This window comes from Squalius cephalus (assembly GCF_949319135.1).
Source record: "Squalius cephalus genome assembly, chromosome: 21".
NCBI lineage: Eukaryota > Metazoa > Chordata > Actinopteri > Cypriniformes > Leuciscidae > Squalius > Squalius cephalus.
The window spans coordinates 7,448,921-7,469,490 of NC_137142.1; the positions used below are offsets into that span (position 1 = coordinate 7,448,921).

A 20,570-nucleotide genomic window follows, 5' to 3' on the forward strand; every position below is an offset into this window, starting at 1 on the left:
GATCTGAAGAATTGTTTACTGAATCCATCAGAGATTTACTGAATCAACATCTGACTCTCCAAACTGTGTTAATGCTTTAATTGATGTCTGTCTGGAAATAAAGCTTAGGTTTATTTGACTTTGTCAAACAAAGATCAGCATCATTAAATACATGTTGCATTATCTACCAGCTAGTAAAGAGGCATTTATGCAAGGCTGGGTGATATGGTCTCCAAAAAAAAAAAAAGGAATTCCCCCAAATGATACTGATATTTATTACAATTTTAATTTACCATTAATGGAGAAGGAAATGCTTTCCGCATATTTGTTAGACCTTGAGAATAAATGTAAAGTTGTTTGTTCAGAATTAAACTCCACAGAGTTACCTTTTAATTTAGGCCCCATGATGTCCATTTTATTTCCCCCTAAATACTGTTTTTTCCATTTTATTCTTTTGGGATTCTGTTTTTTTTTTTTTATGATGTAATACAAATGTATATAAACTTTAAAATATGTAGTCATAATTAAGTTTTGTTGTAAATTGTTATTTTCATTTGATTTCATTTGTTTTATTTTGTCAAATAAGATGCGCAACAGAACTATATCATTTTGAAACGTGGGTAAAAAAGATATATTGTATGATATTCCTTAGAAATAATAATATTATTACTTTGAGAATTACATTTTAGTAAACCGTAGTTGATATATTTGTCATAATTTCTAATTCAATCTAAACCAGACTTTTATTTTGACGGGTTGTCGTGAAAATCTCTCAGTTTCAGTGCGAATTTGACAGTAGTTTTTCTAAAATGAAACGGTGAAAAGCTCTTGAAGTGACTCAAAGCCGCTCTGGAAATGAGTTCATGTCCACATATTGAGACGCAGATGCTGAAATCACTGAGCGCCACGTGTGTGTGAGTTTGGAGGAAACCGTGCTGTTTGCAGAAATATTTTAATAATTATTAGCGACATGCAAGTTACTGATAGCTGTTGTCATATTTATTTCTGCTGTGTGATAGTTAGATTAATCCATATCGAGTAAAAATATCCAGAGCCTAACATCGTTATCGACGTACATTTTTATCGCGAACTCGATATATCGATCGTTTAGCGTCCAACACTACATTTACGACAACTAACGTTACTTACTAAATCTTAATATTTATCTAACAGAATTGACTTAATGAAATATCAATGAACAAAACTTTAAAACATCAAATAGAAATGTAACATTAATTTTGTGTGAATTATTAAACATTTGTATCTATTAGGCGAGTCACAATATATCGCAATGCAAAAATGCAACAAGTATCGTGGCTAGTGACAATGTATTGTGAATAGTTCACCCAAAATTAATTTGTGAGAAAAAATTCAGGTTTACAGAGTTTTAGTGCCAGTACTACATTAAACTACTATACATATAATGTTGAATATAATCTATAATAATGCAATGGGGGAATATTTGTGGATCCTGATAATGCCAAATGTCTTATATTACCAATAAAAAGTGGCATACATTATTTTAAATATATCTAGTCAGTGTCAGAGTGGGACAAACAGTTTAAAGGGATAGTTCACCCAAAAATGAAAATGCTCTCCTCATTTACTCTCCCTCATGTTGTTCCAAACCTGTATGATTTCCTTTCTTCTGCTGAACACAAAAGAAGATATTTTAAAGAAGGTTGGTAATTGCTGGTCCCCATTGACTTCCATAGTATATATTTTTTCCTACTATGGAAGTCAATGGGGTCCATCAGTCGTTTGGTTACCGACTTTCTTCAAAATATCTTCTTTTGTGTTCAGCAGAAGAAAGAAACTCATACAGGTTTGGAACAACATGAGGGTGAGTAAATGAGGACAGCATTTTCATTTTTGGGTGAACTATCCCTTTAAGTTAAGGACCCAGAAGTCTGCTAATTGTTTTTTATTTTATAAATGTTTTCTACTATTTCTTCTAGTTTTCTACGATTAAAACAAAGGTCAGCCTAACTTGATTCCAAAGTTTACCCCTTCTTTAAGTTATTTTTTTTATCTTAACAGTTTATGCAACTGGTTCTGCGTAAGAACAATGGCTTAAACTTAAGCTGATTGTTAGTTTTGTAGACATTTTGCTAATATTTTTTGAAACACTCCCCTAACCTCTTCCTCTTCATGAATGAAGTGTGAGAATCGGCGGACACATCTGCAGAATACTGCATTAACACAACAGGAAAAACAAGAGACAACCCCACATCTCTCTCTAGCTCACCAGTAAGTTTAATAAGTTTATCAGAGATCTATGACAGATGGTGACTTTAATGTGTGCTGATGAAAGAGGCTCATGGGTATGTCCTTACATTAGCTCAGAGAGGAGCTGTAAATGCTGATTCACCTCAGATAAATTTAATGCTGCCCTGGGGAGGGTGTCTGCTCATACTTCAGCAATGAGAAATTAAATAATATAATGCTTAAAACCACACACACCCCACTTTCACCTCTAAGTGTCTTCTTGGATCATGGTTTCTATTCATTAATAAAAAAATATGTAGTTTTTTTTTTATCATTTCATGGTCTGCATCAGGATCTAACGATGGAATATTTTCCCATTAGTCTTTGAACGCAAAATATATCCGGTAGCAAATATATAGTTTTTTTTTTTAACTCCTTCCCTGCCAGCGCTTTTGAAAGAATTTGCTAGCCAGCGCCCCAAAGTTTCATGGCCCCCAGAATATTTTGTTGTATGAGTATCTGAACATGCAATATATCAAAAGAAAGAACAGACCCTCTGCTTAAAAAAATAAATAACACCCCGTCCATAACACCACCAAAGCTTCACAGTCCTATACCTCGTCCTGGGTCGACATTTTATACGGTAACATTAGGCAGTTTTGATTTATATGCAGTTTAATGTTGATGATCGTGTTATTTTACATATGCATCTGCTTACATCACTTGTTTCTGCTTCGTCTTTTGATCTGGAGATTCAGAACTCTTTCAGAAGATGCCCATAGCATCTTAAAGGAGAACTCCGGTCAATTTTAACATTGAGCTCATTTTTTTGTACATTTGGAGTGCTGTCAATACAGAGAACAACGACAAAAATCGGTGTTGCCTACACAGAGTTATTCTATTTTTAAAATTTGCACCCTGTTGACTTCAATGGGGCAAGTACTAAACCTGCTTTTAGCCTCTTAACATCCTTGATGTGTCATTACAAGTGCACAGAAAATGTGAGTGATTCCTTCTGAGTGAACACGAGTAGATGTGAAAGAAATGTATAAAAATGATGTTATTTAAGCCAGCGCAAATACCTTTGTTTACATCCTGTTTTTCGGTTGAAGTCCAAAGTAGTTGATTGCAGAGTTCACACGCATAGGTTTAATACCTATGATCACGCGCGTGAACTCGGCAATCGACTACTTTGGACTTCAACCGAAAAACAGGATGTAAACAAAGGTATTTGCGCTGGCTGAAATAACATCATTTTTATACATATCTTTCACATCTACTGCAGTCAGACTCACTCGTGTTCACTCAGAAGGAATCACTCACATTTTCTGTGCACTTGTAATGACACATCAAGGATGTTAAGAGGCTAAAAGCAGGTTTAGTACTTGCCCCATTGAAGTCAACAGGGTGCAAATTTTAAAAATATAATAACTCGGTGTAGGCAACACCGATTTTTGTCGTTGTTCTCTGTATTGACAGCACTCCAAATGTACAAAAAAATGAGCTCAATGTTAAAATTGACCGGAGTTCTCCTTTAATGCCTATGCCTATTGTATGACAGTGAAAACACGGAAAGCCGGAAATTTCCGTCAATGGCGAGGAAAGAGTTAAGTTTTATTTATTATTTTGTCCTCTAATTACATGGTTTATTTGAACACAAGTTCTGATTGGATGAGTCGCATTCAAAGTCATTGTAAAATGCTGATTAACACATATATGTTAGCATGCATGCTATATTAAGAAGTTAGCCTACATAAGCCTACAGGTAAAGGAATAGTTCACTTCAAAATGAAAATTGAAAAGAAGATAGTTTGATGCATAACGGTAGCCAGAAATGTTAGCCAGAAAAAAAATATGATGGAAGTCAATGGGATCCATCAACTGTCTGGTTACCGTCATTCTTCAAAATGTCTTCTTTAGTGTTCAGCAGGCGAAAAAAATGCATACAGGTTTGAAATAATAAAATTATTACAGAATTTTCATTTTGAAGTGAACTAATCCTTTTATGAAGTATAATTCATATATCTATTGACTACATAATTATCTTGAATAAAGTGTTTAGTGAACATTGGGGTGATCTTGTAAACATGAATTTTGTGTGTCCAAGTATTTATCAGTGTACGCAAGACACTATTTTTGGTTGGAAGAATTTAAGCCATTAAGCATCCTCAAACCCACTTATATTATTAAATAACACACATAAATGCACCATAAATTCAGTACTGCAAAATGTTTTAATAGTATCATTCTTTCAGCATCTCTCTTATAAAGTCATTTAACAATGAGATTTTCAAAAAAATGCGGTTTATAGTACAATGGAAATTGCTTGGATGCCAATAATTCAGTTGTGAAGTGGAGACTGGGACACAGAGACCTTTGAGAACAGGAGTGCAAAATAGGGAGCTTATTGCTTAAGAAGTGACGATGAATGTTTTAAAAATCAAAGTTGAAATATATCATATGAATTATCTGAATAAGTCCCAAAAGAAACTCATGGCACTCGAGGCTGACCTCTCACTGTTGTTTTTACATGCCATAGTTACATTCTAGTGTATGTAGAATTGTGCATCCAACTCCAAAACTTGCAAACAGCAAGATATAAATAGAAGATAGCAAGCTCTGTCTGGATGTTGAGTTGAAGGTGGGCACAGAAGGGCTGAATGCACGAGCACTAGCATGCTTGTTATCAGATGTGCCTTCCAAAGTAGTTGATCCTTTAATGATTAATTAAACCTCATGTGGATTGTAACATGAGGGGACGTTACTGCTGTTTCGGCATGGCAAAGTCCCAGGCAGTATCCTGGGCACACTTCCACATGGCGCGCACCAGCCGGGTGAAACCCATATCCTTGGGCTTCTCCAGCCCACGCATCAGCCGCTGTTTCATGATGGCAATAAACTCCTTATTACTCAGCTCCCCATTTCCTAAAAAAAGTGCAAATGAAATAGAGTGTGAGAGAGAAATATGATGGGTAATTATCACCGTCAGTGCCACCCAACTCCATATGCTTCTCAACCCTCAGCACAATTCAAAAGTACTGATTCAGCGGGTCCGATGCTGTGCACATACATTTGTACTTGTTCAAATACTCCCATACTAAAATATGATACTGTAAAACTCATTTACTACATTTGTTGCATAAATACCACTACACAAAGAAACACAGAGTGGTCCACATTGGAGATATTTCATGGTTAAAGACAAATAAAAACAAAAAAATATAAAAATAAAAACGAGTTAGCAAAATCTAAAACTATAAATATGCATTAAAGTATCAATGAAAACTCATTTATTTTTGTAATCTGTCCGTATCAGTATATTCTGTTTAACAAAACATCAAAAATAAAGTGAAAACCAATCAAAGCAAAACAAAAACTAAGCAAAAACACAAAAGCAAGAAAACAAATCAAACAAAAACAAATCACAAAACAAAAACGAACACAAAACAAAACGCAAAAAAACAAAGTACAAAACAAAAATTTAAATACAAAACCAAACACAAAACAATACCAAACAGAAACCATAACAACAAAACAAAAAACTAAGCAAAAGCAAAACACAATCCCCAAAGAACAAAACAAAACGAAAGCATGAAAAAAAATAAAAAAAAATTTTTTTTAAATCAAACAGGCAACCCCCCCCCCCCACCCGACAACTGAAACTGAAAATCAAAACACACTGATATGATATGATGACTAATATGATTGTAATATTTTAAATATTGAAGATTAAATAATGTATTTTGTTTTAATAATACTGAGGTGATTAAACAGTGTGTGATGTTATTTCTAGCATTTTATAGTATATCAGTAAAGAAGGTACTAGTACTCGTCCTCAGTCTCAAGAAATGATAGAGGAACCTGATAAACACACACACACACACGCATGCACTCACCGTCACAGTCGAACAGTGCAAACACCACGTCACACACATGGTCGGACAGCTCCACCTTGGCCACAGTGCGGGCTACCTGCTTCATGGTGGCTGAAGAGAGAGTGAGAGAACAGGGATGAATGAAGACAGAACTGTGTGTCTGAGCTTGATTACTGGTGTCTCGATCAATACTGGACACTCATTCCCTGCTGAGGACATCTCACCAAATAGGAAAAGAAAAAGATGGATAGAAACAGAAGAGGAGGGAGAACTGGAGGTGTGTCCACCCCTAATTAACGTCATTTAGAGATTGAGGAGGAGGGGAAGATTATCAGATGAATCATGTCATTATTTACTCACATCATAATGATAATTACTAAGATTGTCAAGAATTACTGTTAGCGCACATAATTAATGAAATAAAAAAAAACTCCACCCATCCTCCAAAGACGTCAGCCAATATGAGTTTGCAAAATGACTGACAGACAGTGTTTCTTATTCAAGCCTTTTTGACCTTTTCTTTTTGCTGTTGACAGAGTCTAGCGCTGTCACTGAGACAGGAGTGATTTCTCACGACACATATTTCACTGATATCTGTCAGGATGCAGGGACATTTGAGCTCTCTTCCAAAACCTGAGCTGCCTTCATAAGCAGCATTTTAAGGCATCATAATCTGTTTCCATCCAGCTATTTTTATGCGCATTTTGGGATTTCGTATAAAAAGTTCGAAAAATGCACTCTGAGATGCAAGTCATTTATGATGTAGGATAAAAGAGCCACAGTGGCTTCCCTGATTGCAGCAACTTCCATTTTTATTACAGATATGTTGTGCCAATTTCTAAGGAAGTGACCATTTTGTTCTCTTGTACACATGAGATGGAAACGCTGCTTTATTCGCAAATGTTTTATGCGACATTCCAATTTTGATATTTGACAAAGTTAAATGAGCAATTTTAGATATAAACATTCTAAGACATCATCTATATATAGATATCTATCATATATAATTCATTCAATACCAAGAACGATGGGAAAATATATCATTTTCATTAAATAAACAATGTATAAAATAGAAAAATATAACATTAAAAACTTAAACGAAAATTGTAAATTCTGAAATAAATAAAACAAGTTGAAGTACTAAAATGATAATAATAATAAAAACTAAAACTTAACAGAAATATTTAAAAAATAATAAAAAACAAATTTATTTAGAAAATATAAAAATAAAAGCTAATTTAAAATATGAATACATACCATAACACTATGTGAACAATATAACAAACTAAAATAACACTGATTAAATTGGACTGAGTGCCAAGTACATTTTTGAGTGTTATGTCATTCCTTTAGTGTTTCTTGTATTGAATTTCCTGTATTGTTTTTCATGCACTTACATGTTACCTGTTCAGAATATACCAAATCAGTTATTTATGAGTTTCCAATTGAATTAGAATAAAAAGGTAGAAGAGCAAGTCTGCTTACTAAGTTTAGGAACAAAGTTGTGTAATTTCTCAACCAAAAAATATTAAATTATCATCAAAGCCCAGTATACATCTAGAGACGACCATCACTGGTATAGACATGAATGACAAGCGTCCAGAGCATGTCATTTACACAATCTACCAGCAGGGGCTAAATAATTAAAAATGATTTTCATTCAATAAATAATGAATATAATATAAATATTAGATAAAAAATTTGGCAAATGCTACCTTCACAGGTAACTAACTGCTTTAACACACCTAAACGTGATTTTTTTTGCCTGTTGAAGACATGTGGACTAGTCAACTAATCAAACAGACAACCTACTATTAAAGGCACACTATGCAGTTTCGGTTTTCTCAAACAGCGCCCCCTAGAGTCGCTGTGGAGTACTTGTATTTAACGTTACTGTCGTAAACACCATCACGCAGAGCCGTTTCTGCTAACTCTTCCAACAGTGCTTTCTTCGTTTTCTTCGTCGACTCTGCCATGATTCACGTCTGAAATGCGTGCTAGTGTCTTCCATAGAGGCTGCTTCATATGTTGTTGATGTATGTGGCGTCGTGTGTCGTAAAGCAAGTCGTGATTCTCGCGAGATTTGGCGGGGCGCCACCTCTCAAACTTGCATTGCTGGTTTTTGTTATCGGGATGATTCGCCCTACTACGAGTTCGTTTACCATCGAAATGACTTCGAAGCTGTTATATCAAGGTACAAATCTTGCATAGTGTGCCTTTAATAAACAAATCTGTTCATAATTATGAATGTGTTTTTTGCACATCCTAGTGGAAGAGTGAGAAAATTGCCTGCTGGGAACATAAGAGAAGGACATTAGTGGACCAGGACCAGGAAGTTTGAAGTTTGAACTAGACAAGGCAAAAGACATCCATCAGAGTCAGGCTAACAGTAACCAGCCTTCCAGACAACAGCCTTGACATCAAAATACAGAAGAGAAAAGAGCCATTCTGAAGATGACAAGCTCATAAAAGCCTCTTTTGTCTTCATAAGGATCAGTGATTCAGAGTATCTGAGTGTCAGGGGCAAGAGTTCAGAGAAATGTAAGAGAGGTTATCGAGAGACATCATTCTGCATGAGAGGAATCAATCCTGAGATAAAAACTGTGAGGAAGTGTGCGAGTGTACGAAGTGATGTGCTGAAGAGCAGAGACACTGCAGTACTGGATGTTTATTACACTCAGCATTACGGGTCTTATTGAGACGGATTCATTTGTGCATATATATATATTTTTTTTTTTTATACATTTTTTAATCAAAATGTCTTAACTTTCTCTTCCTGTGATTTAACTGACTCCTCTCTGGTGAAGTATGCAAGGTCATGCAGCAGTTAAGCCACATCACATTCAGATCTGCCTCCATTCCAGTATGCACCGCTCACTTTTCACGCTTGACTAACATGTAACGTAACCAATCACAGTTCGTTTTGTTCCGCGACATGTTTAGAGGCGTGAAAATGTAAAGCCAATGAACCAATAACTTTGTGCAAGTTTACTGCAACAATGGAGCCACGAATTTCACATACTTTTGAAAATCCAGTGTTTAGTTGATCCTTGTAAGCGCTCATTGTCACAGTTGTAATTACGATGGCGTTCTTCTTCAACGAGGGGGTTTGAGCGTCACAGCAGTTGTTTCCAGGCGGACCGATAAAGAACACAACACACACGTCTCCTGGACATCCGGTAGAATTCAAGATATCAGATGACAACTTTGAAACTCCTGAAGTGTTTCCAGAAAAGCCGTATGGATCAGACGTTCAGCCAACGGTCCGAGATGTCTGAGGCTGAGACTACTCTAAGGCCAGCATCACTATTGCTCATGCTTAAAGAAATGGTTTAAAAAGATTTTAAATGAAAATTTTGTCAGATAAGAATTTAATATTGTGATGAAACGGAATTTACAACAGATCTTTTCGTCCATATTGTAAACCATAGAATCAGTTCTTTTTTGATAATCTGTTACACTTGGCTGTACATCTGATGTACAGTCAAGTGTAACAGATTATCAAAAAAGAATTGGTTCTATGGTTGCTGGTTGGAGCTTGATATGTAGATGTAACACTCAAATTATAAATGGAAAAGTCGGTGCCGATAGCCTTGTGGGTAGCGCCCCGACATATAGCGCTGTTTGTGCTTCTGGCGACCCGAGTTCCAATCCCGGCTCGTGGACCTTTCCTGATCCCGTCCCCCGTCTCCTACCCACTCTATACTTTCCTATCTCAATAAAGGCAAAAAACACCAAAAATACATCTTAAAAAAAAATGAAAAAGACAAATTCGCCAATTCCTGATAAATTGGTGATAAATATCTCGAAGAAAAATGGAAGTTGATGCAGTAGAAGCCACTGTTTATAATAATTTCCGTATAAATATATTACTACTCAGAGCGCGCAAACGAAACACAATAAACATGGTCATGTTATCTTGCTTTCTGAGGCGGATGCCTGGTGTTTGGAAAGTTTTGTAAGACAGTTCTGGGGGGTAATTATACTGAACCACTTTGGCATTTCAGAACAACCAAAACAGCTTTTCAGATGCGGGTTAGTCCAGTTATGCCATCCCATCGCAGTCACATGTCTTTTTTGATGCGCATCAAGTAAATGTGTTTCCATGGTAGTTTATGCATATGTTTCCTTATTGGATATACAATTTACCCGACTCAGTTGAGCGCATATGTTTTTATGCTCATTTTCAGAATTTACGCACATCTTGGCGTTTACATCCAGCATTTTTTTATGCAATATCTGTGCATAAAAATAGGTGGATGAAACAGCTAGTGAGTACAGTTAAATGGAAAGACTAATGATACTTTAGAGACTTTTTGGGATTGCCTGAAAATCCAGGTAATGTGTGCATGTGAAGAGTCGGTGAGAGAGAAGATTATTAAAGGAAGAGCACCAGCTGCAGTGAAATGGGACACATCTGGCTGAGTGGCTCTGCTAATGGTAGGAATGAGTGAGAGGGAGGAGACCAGGATGAGCTGATGCAATATGGAAATTACAAATGGGAATTTTTGCATTGCAAAGTAGTCTTGTAGTAGACTCAGAGTCAGCAACATGACCACAAACTGACCCTCTGGAAATCTGGAAATCTCAAGCTGCATTTGATTGCTTCAGTCAACTTCTGTCCGCTTCCAAACTAAAGGATTACAAGGAATTGCCTGAGGGATCATGTATTTGTGTGTGTGTGTGTGTGTATGTGTTTGTACCTTTATCTATAGAGGCGCCCGCCATGTGGTAGAAACTCAATGCGGTGTCGACATCATTGACGTTCTTCAGGAAGGTAAAGAAGTTCTCCACTTCCTCAAACGTGATGCCCTGTGTGCGAGAGAGAAATAGAGAATGCCAAAATGACTCCCACGACTAAAGTAATTCATTACATTGAATTCTTTTATGACAAATCTGGTCATACAGCTCAGTTAGTAAAGACCGTTGAGAGAGTGCAATGAAAGTGAAATGACATTAGCTCTCTCAAATAGAGCTGAGGAAAACATGCTGTGTTTGCAATGAGCACAGAGCCTGTACATATTGTTTTAATATCCTTTTAATAAGAGCATAAAATGACAAAATGAGAGCATTTTTAGCGACACATAAACATAAAACAGCTCTACGGAGAGAAAGCTCTTCATATTCCAGCGTGCCGAAGTGCTCTCATGATAATGTACGTGCCTGACGAAACAACAATCATACTGAAGACAGGCCAACATTTCAGAGAGTATGATGATGCATTTAAACTCTATCCCAATGCATTCTTACTCGCTTTACCAAGTATTCAACTCTGAGCTAAAAATCAGTCTATGGGGTTAATTATATGAAATTATCCATGTGACTGATCCATTTACCTCTGTGAACATCTTAAAGACATTGATTAACAAGAAAAAATTTAAATTAACCCTGGGGCATAAGAAAATTAAAACGGCACTTCAGGTCAAAAAGGCTACGACCTCTGATGCATATTCATATCATATAATGAGGAATCAAACTTTACTTGAGCCTTGAAATGGTGGGGAGGTTGTTGTCTACTATTAAAAAAAGTGTTATAAAACATACTGTAATTTTTCGAACACCAAACTATGGAAGTTTCCCCATGGAATAAAAAATTAAAAAGGTAATTGCGACTTTTTATCTTACAATTCTGAGAAAATTATAAACTCGCAATTGCAAGCAATTAAGCCTGAATTATGAGATAAAAAGTCACAGTTACCTTGTCTAATGGCGAGATTATATCTCACAATTCAGACTTTATTTCTCGCAGTTTTAAGGGGGCAGTGATGTGACCAGCTGGACAGAAAAGGAACGCAACAGCATACAGGGGTCTGGAAGCCTGTTTTTAAATGTTACTAGAATTAGACAAGTTATTTTTCACTTTAAAAGCTGTGTTAAAAACACAACACCATGGCAGGACGTTCAAAAAACATCACACAGGATGACGCAACGCCCAGACATGTCTGTCTGAATGTGTTTGTAGTGGCTGTCCTTTGAACTGGACAAATATAAAAAAACTAATTTTCAGAGAATTGTTTTTTGAGAGAGATTCATACTTTTCCTCAGCAAGGATGCATTAAATTGATTTAAAAAAAATGAGTTAAGACTTTATATTGAAAATGTACTTTCATCAAAGAATCCTGAAACTTCCAAGTTTCCACAAAAATACTAAGCAGCACAATAATACAACATTTTATTAGTATATTGGAATGATTTCTGAAGATCATGTGACACTGAAGACTGGAGTAAAAATGCTGAAAATTCAGCTTTGTAATCACAGAAATAAATTACATTTAAAACTATATAAATAATATAATTCAAATAATAAACAGTTATTTTAAATTGTAATAATATTTCACAATATTACTGTATTTTTGGCTGTAATTCAAATTGGCTGTAATTTTTTCAATTCTTTCTTCTCTCAGCAGGGACAGAGAAAATGACTTGACTCTTAGAAGTTGTCACCTCATACAAGGTTAGGATGCCTGCATATTTTCAAAAGAGAGAATGGGAAAAAGAAGAGAAAATATCGCAGACACAGGCACTCAGACACATTGACAGTTGAAGGAGAGAATGAGGACTCACTCTGCTCTTCTTACAGTGTCTTCACAAACACACACACAACTTTTTCAGACTGGCGTCTCACCCACCTGAGCATCCTTGAACATTCTTTTGAGGTTCTTCTGCATCAGTTTGAGTTTGCGAGACTGAACTCCACTGTAGGCCAGCAGCATCCCTCCAAACTGCTTCTCTGTGATCCTTCCGTCCACCGGATCATTCCTCTCAAACTACACACACACAGGGGGAACGCTGAGTAATGGCTTCAGAAGGGAATCTTGTGTTCAGCTAGTCAATATCATTTACAATTCATGTTCGGCTGAATACTTAAGCGTGGGCACAGCTGTGCCAGGTCACGAGTCGGAGGATTTAGAGTAGCTGACAGCAAAAGTTGAACAGCTCTCTCTGGTTGGAATGCAATAGGGTTTGACCATTACATTCATTTAAATAAAAGTTTGGCTATTATCTACACAACCATCATGAATGTGAACATGCTGCTATCAATTTCTACAACTGATAACAGTGAACACTCGTTAGAAAACATAAGAAATATAACTTTCCAACACTGGATCGGCTCCCATTTCAACACGCATGAAGAAAAGAACAGCTGCTAAATATTTCTTTAAAAGGCACACATAACAAAAAGACTTTTCACTTCATTATTAGTGATTGTCAGGACTGTGAGATAGAAAAGTCTCATCTCTGCTTTCTGTAATCTTGGATTTAAATGCTCAGTCCACTGAGGTGAGGCTGCCCAGTGGGTGGGAGCTGTTAACATAGAGAGCAGAACAGAGAGCTGCAGCCTCAGCACATCTCAAAGACCAGATAACGAGAGAGAGAGAGAGAGAGAGAGAGAGAGAGAGAGAGAGAGAGAGAGAGAGAGAGAGAGAGAGAGATCTAAAGGTGTCTGTGACAGAGGCTGCCTGACACACTGACACTCTGTCAGACCCTAAGGAGGTTACATCACATTCAGTGTCACTCACGCCACACTGCTGCCAACTGCTCTCAAGCCCTCACTGACTCCTACATTACAAGTCGTCTTTCTTTTTTTTTATCAAGCAAGTTTTTTTTGGACATCTACCATGGTAGTATTATAGTTTACTCCAGGGGTCGGCAACCCAAAATGTTGAAAGAGCCATATTGGACCAAAAAAACAAAAAACAAATCTGTCTGGAGCCGCAAAAAATTAAAAGCCTTATATAAGCCTTATAATGAAGGCAACACATGCTGTAAGTGTCTATATTAGCTTTATTAGCCCCCTAGTATCAAAATGATAAGTAGGCTACAATGAGCATTCATAATTAAATGTTTGTTGACAGAAATGTTGAAATTAAATATTTATTATACACATTTTTACAACGTTGAAAAACTTTTTAAAGAAAAATTAAGTTTAAAATATTCTGGCTGACCCCCCCAGCGTGAGTTTTTCAAGGCGACCGTTATTTAGAATGTGTCACTTTATGGTTTCCATGGTGACGCGTCATTGCGTATCACGTGACACACCGCAGCAACAACAGAGCTGAATGAATGATGATCTGCTTTTATGTCATTTTTCCTTTTTTATTCAAAATATTCACAAATTTGTTAGATATGGCATGAAATATCTGATATTCCGATTGTCAAATATATACAAGTGGAAGTGTTTTGTTGTTTAAACACCTTTATAACAATCGAGTTATTTGAGCTGTATGCGCGATGGGCGCCGCCATCTTAGTTTGTGCCGCAGACGCAGTTCAGAGAATCGGATATGTTGGATTTACAACACGTGAATTTATCCACTTCTCCCGAAATACATAAAAGTAAGTGGCTGGTGAACTGGGAGAAAAATAGAGTAAACTTTAAAGTTACTTACACAATGTGTATCTGATATGAATAAAACGTGTCTAATTATAATGGAAAGGATTATTATTGCCTCTTCCTTTAACATCAGTGTGTATTTTACAAACTCTAAATGTATTGTTTTTTTAGTACTTATATGTCTGAAACCTAAAATAAACATTATGTGGTTGAAAACACTGAAAAGTTGTGATATATATGACAGCTCTGAGCGCGCCCAGACATTCTCTGGCGCGCCTTTCTCTGGCTCAGCTCCAGCCAACGCGCGAGAGCATATTTGAATTTAGCAGTTGATCATGTCATGCACTGACCGTTCTAATCACACCGGTGCGATCGTACGTGCGAAAGGGTTTTAAGAATGTTTGTCATGTTTTTCCTCCTACAGAAATTATATTAAAACAAAAAATATTTTTTCCATTTTCAAATTTTTGAAAAGCTCCAGGGAGCCACTAGGGCGGCGCTTAAGAGCCGCATGCGGCTCTAGAGCCGCGGGTTGCCGACCCCCGGTTTACTCTAAAGTACCTCTAAGAGTGGTTGACCTGGTTTTTCCATTGACCAATATGTAAAGAGCAGGGAGACAGATGACTCATATAATGAAAATATGTTATAAATAAGTCAGATTTAAGTGAAATATATATTTTTTATCTAGATCCTTTTATCACTACCTTTGGGTATCTTGTGAGTATTGTTTTCTTTCTTTCTATCGTTTGTTCTTTCTTTCTTTCTTTCTTTCTTTCTTTCTTTCTTTCTTTCTTTCTGTAACTTATGCAGGAGTCTAAGCTTCCATCTGTGACATTGGCTGACAACTTTCAAATTCAATTTATTTCCCTGTCATCTCTCATATGTAATCTGCACTTCTTCCTCGAATTCTGTGCCATACCTCGAGTTTAAGCACATCGTGCTGTAATTTCCTCTGGAACTCCAGGAAACTGCCGATAGTGAGTTTGCCCTTCAGGTCAGCCCCGAAAAAGTATGTGGTGAGAGCTGAACTGCAGCCTCCTGTTTTCAGAGTGTTTCCTGTGGTGGAGCGATCTCGGTGTCTCATGCCCATACTGGTCTGAGAACGAATGATACTCTGAACCTGAAAAAACAGAAATAATAATTCATGTGAGTAATTCATTACATTTACAGAACATTTTTGCCACTCCTCGCATAACACTTGAGGAAAATCTCCTTATCCACCAATGCACAGCATCCACCTCTATAATACACTGATGGCCAGAGCACACCAGAACACACACCACACTGACTATCAGTAGAGAGAAGAGAGAGAGTGATGCAGCCAACTCAGAAGGAGATGGAGAAGCAGAGGAAGGAGAAGGATGTGAAGGACAAGAAGGACAAAGAAGAGGAGGAAAGTGAGAAAAAGAATGAGGAGGAGGAAGGGTAGGAGAAAAAGAAAAAGGAGGGGAAGGAGGAGGCAAAGGACAAGGAGCAGGAGGAGGAGAAAGAGGTGGAAAAGGAGGAGAGGAAAAAGAAAGAAGAGGAGAAAATAGAGAAGAAGGACAAGGAGGAGGAGAAGATAAAGGAGGAGGAGGTGAAAAGGAGGGGAGATGGAGACAAAAGATGAGGAGGTTGAGTAGAAAAAGGAGAAGGGGATGGTAAAGAAGGAGGAGGAGAAAAGAAGGAGGTGGAGAATAAGGACAAAGAGGAGCAGAAGAAAAAGGAGGAGAAGATAGAGAAGGAGGAAGAGGAGAAAAAGGAGAAGGGGATGGTAAAGAAGGAGGAGGAGAAAAGAAGGAGGTGGAGAATAAGGACAAAGAGGAGCAGAAGAAAAAGGAGGAGAAGATGGAGAAGGAGGAAGAGGAGAAAAAGGAGAAGGGGATGGTAAAGAATGAGGAGGAGAAAAGAAGGAGGTGGAGAATAAGGACAAAGAGGAGCAGAAGAAAAAGGAGGAGAAGATGGAGAAGGAGGAAGAGGAGAAAAAGGAGAAGGGAGTGGTAAAGAAGGAGGAGGTAAAAAGAAGGAGGTGGAGAATAAGGACAAAGAGGAGCAGAAGAAAAAGGAGGAGGAGGAAGAGGAGAAAAAGGAGAAGGGGATGGTAATGAAGGAGGAGGAGAAAAGAAAGAGGTGGAGAATAATGACAGAGGAGCAGAAGTAAAGGAGGAGAAGAAGGAGGAGGAGGAGAAAAAGGAGAAGGGGGTGGTAAAGAAGGAGGAGGAGAATAAGGACAAAGAGGAGCAGAAGAAAAAGGAGGAGAAGATGGAGAAGGAGGAGAAAAAGGAGGTGGGGAAGAAGGACAAGGATGAGGAGGAGGAGAAAGAAAGAGGAGTAGAAGGAGGATGGGGATGATTAGAAGGAGAAGCAGGTGGAAGGAGAAAAAGGTAAAAAGAAGCAGGGGAGGAATGAGGATGGAAGAGGAGAAAAAGGGGAGGTGGAGAAGGACAAGGAGGAGGAGAAAGTGAATATGGAGAAGGAGGAGGAGACAGCAAAGGAGGTGGGGAAGAAGGAGAAGGAGGAGGAAAATAAAAAGGAGTTGAAGAAAAAAGGGGGACATGGAGATCAAAGGCAAGGAGGAGGAGAAAAAAAAGAGAAGGAGGTGGAGAAGAAAAGGGAGGAAAAGGACAAGGCAGAGGAGAAGAAAGGAAGAGGAGGAGGAGGAGGATGGGGACGATTAGAAGGAGAAGCAGGTGGAAGGAGAAAAAGGTAAAAAGAAGGAAGAGGAGAAAAAGGGGAGAATGAGCACAAGGATATACAGAAGATTACCCTTGTTCTTCTACTGCCTGTCTCTTCTTTTTCTCCTTCTCCACAAAGATATTGAGAAGAAGGAGAATGATGAGGAGGAGGAGGACACAGAAAGAATGTCTTCTCTTTCTTTTTCTAAATATCATTCACTGATGGACACTGAACTCCAAAGAAAATTGAAAATCGTGAAGACGACGACGAGCACTGGGAGGAAATCAAGGACTCTTCTCAGGATGACGGTGTAAATGCTCAGTTGTTGAGGGACTGTTGGAGGTTCAGAAGAAACTAGGACACTGTCTATTACATCAAGGGTTTTAGTACCAGATGTTTTCTGGGAATAAGGGCAGTGTAGCGTTTAGCAGTGATGTATGTGAGGTTCTGGGACAGCAGATAAACATAAGCATCAATACATCAATAAATGACAGCATAAATACTTCTGCTTAAATCCGCCATTCCAAGAGAGCTGAAATGCTCCTAAAGATCAAGCAGTTTTAGACTGATATATTCCCTTAGCATATTAAAAGACTGTAACTGATGTTATGAAAGTTAGAAGAATTTGTTCCCTAAAAATGAATAGCTCTAACCTGGATGATCTGTGATGAACACACACATGTGACTGCACATTCTATTAATTGCCAACATTTAAAGGTGCAGTGTGTATTTTTAGCGGCATCTAGTGGTGAGGTTTGCGAATTGCAAACAGCCAGTCACTCACGGCCTATCCCTCAAATTGCAAACTCGAAGGAGAAGCTACGGTGGCCGACGTAGGATCGGAAGATGTCGTCTCTGAGTCTGAGTCAGCAGAGAGTAGCACGTCAAGCAATGAGGTTTCTTTATATTATATTTTATATTAAATTATATTTACTTAATTATTCAGTAAAACCACATGTTATTGCGATTGTTATTTTTACTTGTTCATCATTGTGTTAGTCTTTTATTCACTGACTTTACCATAGCTTGTTTCCATGCTAGATAATAGAAGATAAGAGCTATGGATAAGAGCATCAAAGCAGCTAGGTAAGGGGAAATAGCTAACGTTACGATGTCCGAGGCATTGTTCAGACAGCATGTTTTTCTCCACGTTTGCAGAGTCAGGGACAACCTGAGTATTCTGCGGCGTCTTTTTCTGCTGCTTCTCATTCAAGTTAGTGACGAAACGCGCTCTGTAGCGCTGTTTGTTCGCTGTCGGCTACGGTAGAAACATGACGTCACAATATGTCGACCTTCATAGAAGGGGGGTGCCCGTGGTTATGTAGATATAAATGACTCATTCTAAGGTAATAAAAACATAACGGTTCATTAAGTAAGGTCTTTATACACCATTGAAAACATAGTTATGGATCTTATATTGCATTTCTGTCAATAGATCCTCAGAAATATTACACATTGCACCTTTAAATAGCCAACATTTAGGATAACGAGCTCCATTTGATGACATAATCAAATTTTGACAATACCATTTTGTGAAGCAACTTTGTGAAAATCACTTCGGTTCCTTTTTTATCCATTCCTAAGAGTTACCTCTTGAAACCCGGGCTGACAAACAGGCAATATACAATTCTCTGACCTATTGCATCTGTTGTGGTTTGAATGTCACCCTCTTGTCTGATTTCAGATGTAGATCAATGGACTGATTACTGGAGGTCCCCATCCATGGACAGCATTAAGTCTATTCCCTGTGATGCGGCTAGTATATTTGCTCGGTATATTTACAGTGTGTTTACCAACGGGTACTGCATGCACTCCGAATGCTTTGGGAAACTGAAAGACCTGATACTACAAGGTGAATGACTCATGACTTTGCAAATGAAAGGCAAATGTAGCCTGAGGGTCAAGCGAAAACAAAATAAACAGCTGAAAACTGCAACCAAAATACACAAAAGCCCTTTACACTGTCAGAAAAATATGTGCAAAAAACCTTTAGGGGTACAACAGCTTGTCACTGAGGCAGTACACTTAAAGGACCAATTTTGCCAACCTTATCAACCTCTAAAAGGTACATATTAGTACCTTAGAGTAGTAATATGTACATCTACAGTACTGCAATTAACATTTAGGGGTAAATGAGGTACACAGTTGTACCCCTGTGACAAGTGTTACAAAACACTCCTGTGTTTTGCAAAATTCGATAAAAATTAAAGGTGAAATTTCGAATATTCATCAAATTTAAAATAAAATCCACATTCAAATACAAAAACGGTGCATTCGAATTTTAGGATGTGTCAGGCAGCCGTATCAGTGGCGCACAAGATGCGATGATCAAGTAAGAGTTTTTCTTAGCCTGTCCAGTTGAACCCACTTGATACGCCGCTGCTGCGTGCGTTATTCATTCAAAACATTGCAGAAACAGAAAAGATCTTGGTTACGTTAAAACCGTAACCAGGCCGTTCACACAACGCATTTTCTGTGCTGCTTTTTCACACGATAGACGGACATATTTGACCTTTGCACTCGCGTCTCGCTGGCTTTCTGTATGTCTAGAAAGCCATGTAAAGTTAAAAGAAGTTCAACTTTTTTTTTTCCATTCCATTGCATTTCATGTTTTTAAACACCAAACAGTACGGCTCTTTGTATTAAACTATGCATAAATAAATGATGTCGTTTTGTTCATAATTGTTTATGCAATTTACAAAATTATATTTGATTTATAAACATTAATTTAAATGTTATGCACTTTTTTTGTACAGGCAGTCAAGTTATTTAATCCATTCATTAATATTTTGCCCGTTGCACCCTCTTGTGGCCTCAGGAGACCAGCTAAAAGCTTTTTCAATCTAAATGAAATTATGCCTGTTAAATTCTAACATAATTCTAATATTAGTCATATTTAAGTATAAAATTCAAATGTATTTTTTCAGCCATTTTGACTACTTCACAATACGACCTTGTTTCTGCAACGACTTTCTGCAAGTTTCCTACAACGTCTAACAAATTTATGTGGCGTTAAAAGTGACTAAGGCGGTAAAGCTATGTGAAATCCGATCAGAGTGGTCAGACTAAAACAAATTTCCAGAAATGTGATTTGAATAGGATTTCAAACCACATATGGATGTAGGTTGACACAGATTTGTAAAAAATCAGTCAACACTCGCTAAATATGATTGGATTCCAAAAGGATATGCACAAAAATCAGATTTGGTCTGTCTTTTGTGTTCACTTACTTGCTCAAACTCCTCAAGGTCGACTTCTCCGTCTCCATTCAAGTCAAACATCTTGAAAGCAATTTCAAAGTTCCTCTGAGGAGCTGCAAAGAGAAGAAACAGAGGATTTGCAACCCAAAGGTATGACACCATGTACTTTCACAGACACATCCTCATGGTGGCTGCCATGTTGAAATCACAATGACCAATCAAATTCTGCTCACTTTATCTTTGTAACCCCCCTATTATTGGACACTTGTAGTTGCGGAATGAACTACTAGTTGACAAATACGCCTGTGAATACTTCTAT

The 20,570-nt window shown here is 37.5% G+C and overlaps 1 protein-coding gene across 2 annotated transcripts in view; it reads right to left on the minus strand.

Annotated features, from left to right (window-relative positions):
- Nucleotides 1-4,402: 4,402 nt before the first annotated feature.
- The window catches only part of micu1 (mitochondrial calcium uptake 1), a 99,159-nt gene continuing 82,991 nt past the window's right edge, over nt 4,403-20,570 (minus strand). For both annotated transcript variants that reach the window (XM_079855123.1, XM_079855122.1), the window contains 6 exons: nt 20,282-20,364; nt 15,316-15,516; nt 12,692-12,829; nt 10,766-10,874; nt 6,084-6,173; nt 4,403-5,112 (listed from right to left, as the gene is read on the minus strand). In XM_079855123.1, the coding sequence (XP_079711249.1) occupies nt 4,949-5,112; nt 6,084-6,173; nt 10,766-10,874; nt 12,692-12,829; nt 15,316-15,516; nt 20,282-20,364 (785 nt within the window). In that variant the 3' untranslated portion in view covers nt 4,403-4,948. The remainder of the gene's footprint in view (nt 5,113-6,083; nt 6,174-10,765; nt 10,875-12,691; nt 12,830-15,315; nt 15,517-20,281; nt 20,365-20,570) is intronic.